Consider the following 13,257-nt stretch of genomic DNA (forward strand, 5'->3'; position numbering starts at 1 on the left):
TAAATTCCAGGCTTCAGACAGTTTATGGTGTAATGTAATTTCAGAAGAATAGAAAAGAAAGCTTCCCACAAACACGATGAAAAATTACTGTTATTCCCGAAGCGTCAAAACAAGTCATAAGTTACGGCATGTGTTTGTCTTACCTTTTTCATCCGCCATTAGACAGTGACTGCAGCGCCCCTATAGTTTATTAGAGTTGCAAATGAAAATTTCGCGTAAAAACGACATTTTACAGTTGATGTAGATTATATTATTTTCTTGCTTAGTAGAATTAATATTTATTGTTTCAGATCAATTAAATTTATTTTTGATATTGTTCTACATTTTTTTTTTTTTTTTTTTTTTTTCCAGTTTGGTGACACGGGGCTGCGTCTCATTTCCGAGCACTTACCTAAATTGCAAGTACTAAATCTTTGTGAGACTCCAGTCACAGATAAGGGGCTGCTGTGCCTATGTAGTAAGTAACAGTCATTAAAGTTTTTAGAGATTAAGTACATTGCTCATTGTTTAGGCCATTAGTTTGTCTTGTTGATAGTTTTTGCCAATGGATAAAATAAAGAAACGAACTATTTTAGTTTCTATTGCCTTTTGTCATCATTGAAAAGTTACTTTTGCTAAACTTTGAATTTCATTCTATTTTCTTGAAATCTAATAATTCATACTAAATAGAAATAATCAAGTGCTGATCGGGTAATTTATGTAAAACTGTATGTACAGTCGAGTCCCGACTTACGCGAGGGATGCGTTCCAAGACCCCTCGCGTAAGTCGAAATTTCACGTTGTAAAAAATGATTGTATACGATTTTTAGAAACATACCAAGTTTTTTTAGACCCACCTCAAACACACCTCAAACTGCTTTAAGGGGCATTCCAAGGTATTTTTGACATTATGTAGAGTCCGTAACGTGACCTTTTTTTGCCATAACTTTTTAATTTACTGTTTGATTTGCAGATTATTTTAATATGAGCTAGTGTGTTTTTAGGAAAAGATCAAAATAAAATAATATGCTAATCAAACAGTAAATTAAAAAGTTATGGCAAAAAAGGTCACGTTACGGACTCTACATAAATGTCAAAAATACCTTGGAATGCCCCTTAAACCATTCCTCAACTATACACTACAGTTTCTTACATAAATAATCGAACTTTTACTGTACATTTAAAAATAAAAAATATCTGCTTTATTCAACATTAAATACTGTGAAGATGCACAAAATGAATGATTAATAGAAGGGAAATACATATTAAATAAAACAGCACGGAACATACAGTATGCATTAATAATAAAACGCTGCACTTTAATAGTACTGTTCAGTAGATACAGTAATAAAATTTATGAATTAAAAATGAAGATGATGATGATTTATGCACCAGGATCAGATCGTTATTCTTACCAAATTTTTAAATACATTTGCTTCGCCTTCTCTTTTGTAACGTTTCCGTTTATAAAAACACCTCTCTTCCAGTTCTCTTTAACCTTCAGTACAAGAGCAGCTTCCATTTTCATAGACATTACTCTGCTAGTTTCAACACTGAAAATAAGTTCTGAACATTTACGGATATCCTTTTTCTTAATTTTAAACTGTACTTATGGAACATGAAAGTTTTTTTTCCACTTATTGTCATGCTGCATTCAACGCATTTTTTAGTTGAACTATGAGGAATTCGCGTTAGCTTTAAAATTCGTTACTAGCGAAAAACTCGCGTTATAGCCATTTCGCGTAAGTCGAATCGCGCTGTAGTGGGAGTCGACTGTATACTTAACAAATTTAGACCCTGTAGACACTTTATTTATTTCAAAATCTAGAATTTCTTAATTTCATTTCTACTTACAATTTTAAAATAAAATTAAAAAAAAAAAAAAAACAGAAGAGAAAGTAGAATAAAATATATGAATAAAATAAGGGAAGAAAGAATGTGCAATGACTTTGGGGTGGAAAGGCAACGGTCAAGATCCTTGCGATGCGAGAATCTTTTCTGAAAAAATATTGAATAGATTCTCTTTAAAGTGACTGAGTAATTGCATTATTTAGCAGAATCATTAAAACACATTTCTCTGTACCTTCATTCCCTTCTCGAATCTATTTGAAGAAATGTCAAATTTGTGATTGGCACTATTCTCACTTATCTCCTATGTTTGTCTTGTTCGGACGATGAAGCTCAAAACATAACCACCCAAAGCAAAAAATATTTAAAATAACTTCAATTATATATTGTACAACTTGCTTCTGTACTAAGTTGTTTATTTTATTTATTGAATTCATTTTTTCAGGTATGAAAAGCCTTAGAAAGCTTAATTTAAACAGCACCAGCTTATCAGCCCAAACATTTGAAAGATTAAAGGTAATATTATGCTCAATGTATTAACAAGGGCGCCAAAATGGGAGGGGCAAGTGGGGGCTCAAGCACATGCTCCCCCCCCCCCCCCAATTTGAAATTAGAACTTCCTTGCTTTTAGTACTTTTTTCTTTGCAAAAATGTAAAAAATTTCTTCTCCGGCAATTAATGAATAAGCTATCAAAAATGTCGAATTTCAATAACTTTAATCTGTCCCTTGACTTCTATGGGGAAAATATCCTGCTAAACCATAGGGAAAATGTCTGAGCCCCCCCCCCCCTTAAAATTTTGCATTTGGGCGCCCTTGTGTATTAATAATGATAAATGATAGCTATATTAAAAATGATGAAATAAAGACATGTAAAATATTTTTGATAAAGTAAATTGTACGGTACGGTTTTCAATTTCTTAAATGTTTTCTGAACTTAACAAATGATGCAAATAAGTTGAATTACTACATCAGTGCATAAAAAAAGTGCATTGATAAGTTTGAGTAAAAAAGCACTGTACTGGATTGTGTTATGATCTGGCAGGTGTAAAATAATGTGTCATTAAACAGGTTGATTCAAAAAGAATTGTTAGCATATCGTAATGGTACCGATTTAGGTTAAATGAGAGCTGCTCTCAATTGATAAAGTTTTCTTCTGTAAATTATCGTAGGTGTTCCACTGACCACTAAATATTCATTCAGTAAATTACCGCCCATTAGCCAGGGCTAAAGCAGAAATACGTGAAATACACCTCCAGCTCAGTCATTTCCAGCCGAGAACTGCAGTTTCGTGCTTATTAGCACTCATCAGCCCGGCATAGGAAAGTGACTGAACTGGAGATGGAAAACCTCATAAGGAAGCCAAGAGTGCGAAACAAACTGGTAGCTAATATAGAATTAGCAGACCAGACGAGTTACGGAAGCAATGGTTCGGTTCAACTCGAAGATTGAACGCGAGGCAAGGTACATTCAGTAAATTACCGCCCATTAGCCAGGGCTAAAGCAGAAATACGTGAAATACACCTCCAGCTCAGTCATTTCCAGCCGAGAACTGCAGTTTCGTGCTTATTAGCACTCATCAGCCCGGCATAGGAAAGTGACTGAGCTGGAGATGGAAAACCTCATAAGGAAGCCAAGAGTGCGAAACAAACTGGTAGCTAATATAGAATTAGCAGACCAGACGAGTTACGGAAGCAATGGTTCGGTTCAACTCGAAGATTGAACGCGAGGCAAGGTACATTCAGTAAATTACCGCCCATTAGCCAGGGCTAAAGCAGAAATACGTGAAATACACCTCCAGCTCAGTCATTTCCAGCCGAGAACTGCAGTTTCGTGCTTATTAGCACTCATCAGCCCGGCATAGGAAAGTGACTGAGCTGGAGATGGAAAACCTCATAAGGAAGCCAAGAGTGCGAAACAAACTGGTAGCAAATATAGAATTAGCAGACCAGAGGAGTGACCGAAGCAATGGTTCGGTTCAACTCGAAGATTGACCTCATAAGGAAGCCAAGAGGCTTCCTTATGAGGTTTTCCATCTCCAGCTCAGTCACTTTCCTATGCCGGGCTGATGAGTGCTAATAAGCACGAAACTGCAGTTCTCGGCTGGAAATGACTGAGCTGGAGGTGTATTTCACGTATTTCTGCTTTAGCCCTGGCTAATGGGCGGTAATTTACTGAATGTACGTTGCCTCGCGTTCAATCTTCGAGTTGAACCGAACCATTGCTTCGGTCACTCGTCTGGTCTGCTAATTCTATATTAGCTACCAGTTTGTTTCGCACTCTTGGCTTCTTTATGAGGTTTTCCATCTCCAGCTCAGTCACTTTCCTATGCCGGACTGATGAGTGCTAATAAGCACGAAACTGCAGTTCTCGGCTGGAAATGACTGAGCTGGAGGTGTATTTCACGCACTAAATATTCAGTTAGTCAAAATGGCGACCAAGAGAGAGGAGATTCAGAACTTTATGATTCCCCCCCCCCCTCCCCCCGATCACCAGACCCGGGACCATGTAGGTTTTTTTCTTGTGGGAATATGTAAAAGACTCTGTGTTTGTACCCCCCCCCCCCCTTACTGCTAATCTTTAAGAACTGAAAAATTGGATCACTGATGCAATGTGTATGGCAGGTTTTTGAATACAGGTGATATCGTTCAGGCATCAGGAGAAGAAAACATGGAACATGTGGCGTAAGTCGGAGAGCACATGAATTAACTTTGCTTCCAAACCTAGAGGTCCTTTTGGATTAATGGTTAGAGCACTCGGTTAGCATCAGAAAAGTCCGTGGTTTAAATCCCGACACAGATAATCTTCCACGTCGTACACACGTACGAGAGCTGTTTTTTTTTTTTTTTTTTTTTTTTTTTTTCAACTTCCGATCGTGCCGCTAAACGGCAGGGCGAGCGGCATCGGCCAGTAATGCGCGTTAGTCGACTGCGCACCTCTCCCACTACAACAACACTCGTTTTCGGATGTCCGACGCCATTATCAGTTTATCTAGCGACACATAAACATGGCACCATGATAGACTCGCCCGCCAAGTGTGAGTTGCGAAGTGTCATTCGCTTCCAGCAAGCTGAAGGGTTATCCGCAGCAGAAATTCACCGTAGAATGAAACGAGTATACGGTGAAAGCTTTATGAGTAACAGTGCAGTGCGTGATTAGTGTAGGAAATTTAAAGATGGAGGAGGTGACATTCATGATGAAGGGTGCCAAGGACGAAAGTCGGTCGCAAACGAACACCTCGTTGATCGAGTTGACCAAACTGTAAGAAGCAGTCGGAAGTTTACGATTACGGACCTATCCGATCAGTTTCTTGAGATTTCAAGGTCAGCCCTGTACACTATCGTAACTGACAAGTTAGGCTACAAAAAACGCCGTGAAAACCCGTCTGAAATCACTGGCGGCAAACTTCTATGAAGAAGGTATTAAGAAGCTTGTACCAGGTATGAAAAAATGCCTCAATTTAAATGGCGATTATGCTGAAAAGTAACTAATAATGTACCTAACTTTTGAGAATAAATTTATTTAATTACTCTCACTAGTTTTATTTTTATACCACATCGGAAGTTGATAAAAAAAAGAGCCCTCGTAATTGATGATCCGTTCGCCAGGATGATTTAAATATCTTTAGAACGATTTAAATATGAAAAAAAAAATCTCATTTTTACTCATACACATTTGAAAATCCACCATTCTTTCTGAACCTACCTGTAACTTTTTAAAGACCTATTCTCAATGTCACTGTCTAACTAAGTCGAATCTAAGGGTTTAACCGAGGAAAGATAGGTACAGTAAAACCTGTAAAGTTGACCACCCTTGTAAGTTGACCACCTGCCTAAGTTAACCGCTATTTTCAGGCACAGAATTAGATCTTATCATATAATACAACCTCTATAAGTTGACCAGCTGCTTAAGTTGACCACTAAAGTAGTGCACCGCAAGTGGTCAACTTACACAGGTTTCACTGTACTAAAAATAACTCCATTTTGTAACGTGATACCAAATTATGTTTCCCGACTTTGCTAAAAAGAGGTCATTTTGCATGAAAATCGATAGGGAAAAAAAAAAAGAAATTCAGCAAGAGAACATTGAAATAACATTTATGTATAAAATTTGTTACAGTGTTTTATGTACAGTGTGACCACCGATGATGCGTAAAGGCAAGCATCTGGTTTATAGGCGGAAATGGACGCATCTCTTAATTTACGGGGGTGGTAGTTTCTTCGTTATAGATGCGCGCTTATGCCTCTCAATTATTCAGAAGCAGTGACAATTTCTTCATGCCAGTGATTTTTTTCAATCTAAGCTAGATTCAACTTTATATTCTCACTACAAAAGTAAAAGATTTTTTTTGCAGCGTAATTTTGAGCTTACCCTTTTGCTTTTACATTTCCGGAAGAAAGGAAAACATTCTATATTCTTTTTGTTGTTTCCATTGAAACTCTTTTTGTTTCCCTTCATTTTCAAGAATGCAATAAATTTATTAAGCCGTAGTAACATTTAGAAAACGCTTGATCAATATCTCATTGTTATTTTTCCTTCTCCCCGGCTAGATTCATTCTTATGAAATCGTCTTAACTTGGCCGACTGCCAAATTCCATACATTTTGTGGTCAGACTGTACTTTTTGAAGCTTCTTTTAACTTTACCTTTTTTTTTTCCAGCAAAAGCTACCAGCCTTACAAGAATGTGATATTCGATATACTGACGCCTGGTGATCTGTGTTCACATCATATTCACTGTCAAGAATTTTGGCAATTGTAGACAGTTTTATTTCTCCTAAATCTTCACATCAAACTTCGCCATCATTTTTATAAATCGCCAAGAAATACAGCCTCAGATACCAAGGGTTGACCTGATGGGGGGAATATGATTTTGTTAGAGGCATCTTAAAACAAGTTGAAAACTGTCTTTTCAAACATAATATTTTTAAGATAGCTGTAATTGATGTTGCTGTATTATTATTAACTAATGTCCCTCCTCTTTTTTTTTATAAAAAATAATACATGATAACTAATGATCTCTTTTCATTATTTATTATTTCTTTGTGTTTTTCTCGTGTTTTGGCGCCATATTGTAAAAACACTCGACGCTGTCATACCGTGCGATCCAAAGTGATGTAGAGAAAAACATACATAAGTAGAACAGTTTAAATATTCGCCTAAATTATTCATTAAATATTCGCCTAAATTATTCAAATTGTAAAACGAAAAAACAAATATTTCTCATTTAAAAATCTCGCTGTCAAACTAAGCGAGTATCATGAAAATTTTTAAAAACTACGTGATACTGAGATAATTCTTTCATAATGAATTATGTTTAAATAGTTTCGAGAAAAATGATTGTAAATCCGATTCATTTTAAATGTTTAATTATTTGCAAGTAAAGGGTGTCCCAAAATTAACGCAAGATTTGAATTTGCCACCATTTTTTCCATAAATTGTTGGCAACCATGAAAAAAGAGCAATTTGACAGTTGAGAGTTTAGGGTTAGTAAAAATGGGGTGTTCTTGTACCATACAGCTAGAGAGAGAGAGTGAAACATTTCAATGACTGCATAAGGCATTTCCTGGTCACGTACTCTCTCATTTCGGTGATCAGAATTGGCACCCTAGATCGTGTGATTTAACATTTTTAAATTTCTTCTTACACGGTTATTTGAACTCAAAGGTCTGTGTCTACAAGCCCACAACCACCCGTGCATTACCGTGTTGCGATACCGAGCGCCAATAACAGTCACTGCTTGACCAGCCTCAACTTTCCTTATTTTTGAAACAATTGTTCAATAATGAAAACGCGTTATTGTATCGTATGACGCTCCATTTTTGATTACCCTAAACTCTCAGCTGTCAAATTGTTCTTTTTTCAGGGTTGCCAACCATTTATTGCAAAAATGGCGGCAAATTCAAATCTTGCGTTAATTTTGGGACACCCTTTACAATGAGTATATGAAACAGGAAGCTCCTTTACATAATGAAAATGTAAGTTAGAAAGCAAGTAGAAAATAATTTGCCAAATATTTTGGCGAAATGCACTGCACCAAAATGGAAAATATTTGGAAAACTATTATTGCCAGCATCAAACAGTGGCCACTAAAGTTAGTTTTCTCGTTTTGAGAGATTCATAAGAAAACATTATGATATCGGTTGCGTGAACTGGAAGTAAAACAGTTTATATATTCTGCCTTGTGCAGGTAAAGGGCAGTAACTGCAAATTTTTCATTTTTTGGCATTTTTAACATCTATTGTAGGTTATCTTTACTGTACAAGCTCGCTTATTTGGTTTCCGTTGAAAAAAAGACGTTGAATTCCAATATCTCCCTATTGTTAGTATTGAATCCACCACGCATTTCTTCAAATATCTCGAAAACTCATTTCTGCAGATACTGCCGTTTACCTGCACACGGCAGTATTCATCAAGCCCGTCATTTCAAGGTGGGCAAAAGAATATTTACTATATGGGAAAAACAACAAAAACCACTCCTACAATTAAGCAAATACATTAATTTCTCTGAACGGGGGAAAGGGACTATTTCGCCCTCCTCCATACCTGTATGCTTTTTAAAGCTTTGTTTAAAATAATTAAGGTGCGTTTGAGGTATTGGCAACGCAATCGATTAACTCCATTTTGAAAAGAATAAAAGAAAAAAAAAACGCTTTTTTTGCCTCAAAAGTACTATTGATGTCTAACATGTGAATCGATAGTAAAATTTTTGATAAATACTTTTCTAAATGTCTGAAAGTAGAAAACATGTGGTGTTACTGCTGTTCGTATATTATCATCTGATATGCTTTGTTATCATCTATTATTTATTTATCGTCTGCAGTGTTTTATATTTCTTTGCCACTATTTAATTTAATTATCGTCTGAGTTATTCATTTGTTTTTTGGAATGGCAACAGCGAGAAAAAGATAGAATTCCAGAACTAGAATGCTTTGGTAAAATGAGCATGTCGTCGCTCTTTGTTAGTGGATAATATTGTTTTATTTTATATGAAATGGAACTATGTAATCAAACGTCTTTTTATCGATATTGAAGAATCTATTTAATTTAGTTTATCTAAGAAGGGAAAAAATGTATTTAAAGCTTTCGAATGAGTAGGATAGAATAAACATAACGTGGGTGCCCTGTCACTACCTCGAGCGAAACACCGCTTTCATCAGTTTTTTTCTTCCTGGAATTAATCCTTTTGGCTTTTGAATAGTCCAGTCATTAGCAAGCGAAAGTAAAAATCGTTCCAGTTGGAACTCCTTTTCTTGTTCTGAATAAAACATATTCCCATATTTGCAATAGCAGGCAAATCAGATGTATTCGTCAGGAAAATTTGAATTTATTTTATCACATTACTTAAGTATCTAGATATCCTGCCATTCGATAAAATGTAAGAATCAAGCGTAACTGGAAATCCTTCTGCTGTGTGGCATATACTCATAGATAACAGTCCTCTACAACTATTTTTAAACTTGCAAAACTCAATTTTTAATGATTTTGGACGTAATTCATTTTAAATCACTTGCCCGCTTGCTTCTAACTGACTTGTTCAAAATATTTTCTTATTTTGTCTTTTGCTGTAAAATATTTTAATGACAACTTATCAATTATGGCATAGAAGTACATAACACATATGAGGCAGTGAGAAGCAAAGGGATGTAAGTGAACATTTTCAAGTTTTGAGTAAAATGCGTTTAAAGATAACATCGTAGGTAGGCTTTCATTGATTTCTTTTTCTAAATCATGCTGTACAGCAGCACCTACCAGGGCTACTATATTACCATCTCTTGCCCCAACACAGAGAAGAGGTTCACCTATCATGTGTACTCAGGGTTCGTACGCTCCTTCAAAACCCCTCCAATACTCCTTCATGTATTAAAATTTTTTGAAGGGCTCTTCAACCTCCTTCATTTTGGTTTTAATTCCTTCAAACCTCCTTCTTTTTTAGTTCAAAACCACATAATCTTCCTCTATGTGACAGTAACTTAAAATCCTTCGACTGACCACTTAACTTCGTCACAAGGGAGATTTTAATGTAGTAATTTCGTGTATTTATTTTTTTCATAAGTATGTGATTTACAAATTGATCATAGAAGTCACAAAAATTGAAGTTGAAAATATTATTAGATGAGACTAAGACTTTTCATAAGTGAAGTAAAACATGCTTAAATGGTGCTTGGCTGTTCCACCCCCCTCCCCCCAAGTTTTATGATTATTGCTTTACCTCCACCACATTCTCAGCAGCAAAAGTAGTGTGTCTAAATATTTAACAATTCATAAGTAAACATACTATATTAAGTGATTGTGCTAAAAAAAATTGTTTTGTAAGTTGCAGTTATGATATTGTAAAAATTGTCATCCACAAGTAATGTCATGCTTTGAGGGGGAAACGGGTTCATGAAATTGTGACAAGGGAAAGAGACAGGGTGACAAAAAGTGACATCAGTTATTATAGCAATATGTTTTATAAAAAATATGACATGTGACTAGAGGAGAAAGGTAAAGCGTGACAAAGGGGGAAGGGGGTCAAATATGTTGAAAAAAACTGCGCCATCATTTAAGAATAGCCCATTAGTACTCCTTCAAAATCTCATTTTACTCCTTCAAAACTCCTCCAAAACTCCTTCAGTTTTATTTCTGAAAGTGAGTACGAACCCTGGTACTGGTTATCTCCGGATTTTTAATTTTGCCACTTACATCCCTTTGCTTCTCACTGCCTCATATGTAATCGCTTATTCTAGTAATCTAGCTTATAAATAATATTGGGACATGCAATACGATTCAAGAAAATTCTATAAAGCTACCAAAACTATGTAATGGTGTTTCTGCATTTCTGTAGTATTTAAAAAACTATTAAAAAATTATATTTATATTAGCTATAGTACGGGCAAATCTAACCTGGAAGTCTTCACAAAGCTGCCAGGTTAGGTTTGCCCTACTATATTGTTCATTTTCTAATGTCATATGTTCATGCTTTATTTACATATTTTCCTTCCAATGTAGTAGTATTTTTCTTCACTCGGTACTGGTATTCGTAATGATTAAAAGTAGACATTTATTTCGGTGTTCAAGTATCGGTTGACTTAAGGTAACGTTGTCTCTTTACCATATTGGCGATAAATTGGCGATAGAGATATTGCGTTCATTTTAATTGACGAATTGCTTTAAATTTTAATGGAACTTTTAAAAGTTTTTGATCGCCTAATTTGTTCATTTGGAGGATTTTTTATATTTTATTGTAACTTTTAAAACGGCAATGACACCAAGATTTCTGAAAACTTGCCACAACAACTCTGCCGATTCACTTTATTTTATCTTAAAAAGTTTAGTTATTATACTAACTTCATTTGACACCCTCAGAGACCACCCGCACCTACCAGTTGCTCGGTTTATCGATTTTAAATGCTCAGATAAATCTGAGCAAGTGAATCTCTGCGGAACTTTATTTAAATACAGAAAAAATACATTATTATCTGTTACAATTTTCATTTGCTCTTGACAAAAATTTGATAATTTAACATTGATACATGCAATAAACTTCTCTTATATCCAAGCCCTTCGCGGAAATTGGAAAATGTGCAAATAAAGTTTTAATCTTTTATTTATTGAAAGCTCCAAGAACTATACGTTTTTAAAATTTTAATTGCAATTATTAAAGGAGCTATTGAATTATAGTAGCTCAAGATTTGGTACGAATTATAGTGCCTGTACACGAACAAATAATATCTTAATAGTTGAGCTTTCAAGTTTCATTAGAGACACGGAACAAATGTAATATATCTCTCAATACGCTACTTTTTCGTTGATGCCAAAAGAAAAAGAACTTCACTAGGAGCAGTATGCGCCCCATAAACGGCAAGACGCACCGCGAAATACACAAAGAAAACACTGAAATTAATCAAAAATTTACTACATCAACGAAAATGTATTGTCAAATCAACTATCAAAAATATCGCCAAAATTCAAACATTACCCAAGCCAATTGGCGTCATGTATTACATTTGCTCACAATATCTTTTTGAGTGCTCACACTTTGTATTTGCACATCTATAGGATTTTCAGTGAATTTCGAATACGTTTAAAGGGTTTGTGCATTAATATGACTAGTAAGTACTCTTTTAAAACAACGTCAGATTTAAAAATTTTTGATATTGTTTAGCTTTAGTTGAGAAACTTGCGGCTTTGGCAAGATTTCAAAATGCGCCAAATTTTTTTTATCACACTTTGGATAACTTGCCGGATGTATTATATAATTGGACTTTATAGTATGGCTGGTTGTCACCGAAAAAGTTGACGAGTTACCAAAGACTGCTAGTGAAAGAAGCCTAACCACAGTACCATACTAGAGTGGTTACCTATTTTAATCACATAGTTAAGTTAGATAAATCACCAAATATGATATTTTGAGGTAAGAATATAACTTAAATTACCACAAGGTTGCCTTTTTGAGTACTGATACATTTAAGAGTAATTTGACGTGCGAGTTTTTTCATCATGATCTGTAGCATTTGGCATAAAATCAAAACTGATGCATCAATTTCGTGGGCGCCCATTATGGGGGACATAGGGGGCTTTTTTCCCTCTCTAGATATTAGTGTACTGCTAATTTTTTAATGAATTTTTTGCATAAATGTAAAACCATCTCGACAAAAGCTAGCAATGAATGATTGTTGTTAAGTACTTCTATACTATGAAATTTTAATAATTATTATCTGTATCGAATTTGTTTTCATAATTATAACAATGTATCTTAAATAGCAAATTTCCATTTGTCTTCTTACGAAAGAAAAACATGAATCTTTAAAACGGTTAAGTCCAACTAACTCAAAATCTTCACAAATCTAATATTTTCTTTTATATAGATACATCGTAAAAGGAAAAAGGTAAAAGTGTTTTCCTTTAAATTAAAGCCTAGAAACTTAAAACTTTTCTTTGCCCCCCCCCCCCTCGAAATTGTTATATATGGACGCCCGAGATCAATTGGGAGATTTTATTTTCTTGAAATTTTTTATTGATTAACATATAAATTGAAGAACAAGTCGAACTTTCTCAAGATTTTTTTTTCACTATGTTTAAGTGCTAACAGTATGGCCTGGTGGTAGGTTTACGATAAATTTATCACCAGTCATAGAGCTAATCTACACAGACTTTAAAAAAAAAAAAAGAAAGAAAGATAGAAATAGCTGCTTGTTGAATAAATGATTTTTCGCCAACTGCTGTAAGTTTCAGAGTTCCAACTCGCAGAGAAAATTTTCACACCATCGTTTTCTTCTTCATAGTACTAGGTAACAATCTTCCCCCTTCCCTTTTCAGCGCTATTGTGCCAATTTGAAGAGGTACTGTTACTGCGGTCGCAATTGTAACCAAATATAAGTAAAACAGGTTAGACTTTTTTTTCCTCCAAAATTCGTCGGTAAGTGGATTTTAGTTTTAAATTTGTGTTGTA

General features: G+C 35.0%; 1 protein-coding gene across 1 annotated transcript in view; it reads left to right on the forward strand.

The window, feature by feature from the left end:
- LOC129230570 (C-Maf-inducing protein-like) overlaps window positions 1-6,693 on the forward strand; it is a 305,729-nt gene extending 299,036 nt beyond the window's left edge. Inside the window, exons 17-19 of the mRNA XM_054864975.1 lie at window positions 352-457; window positions 2,273-2,343; window positions 6,486-6,693. Of these exons, the coding sequence (XP_054720950.1) occupies window positions 352-457; window positions 2,273-2,343; window positions 6,486-6,539 (231 nt within the window). The 3' untranslated portion in view covers window positions 6,540-6,693. The remainder of the gene's footprint in view (window positions 1-351; window positions 458-2,272; window positions 2,344-6,485) is intronic.
- The last annotated feature ends 6,564 nt before the right edge of the window (window positions 6,694-13,257 follow it).

Source organism: Uloborus diversus, chromosome 9 (genome assembly GCF_026930045.1).
Source record: "Uloborus diversus isolate 005 chromosome 9, Udiv.v.3.1, whole genome shotgun sequence".
NCBI lineage: Eukaryota > Metazoa > Arthropoda > Arachnida > Araneae > Uloboridae > Uloborus > Uloborus diversus.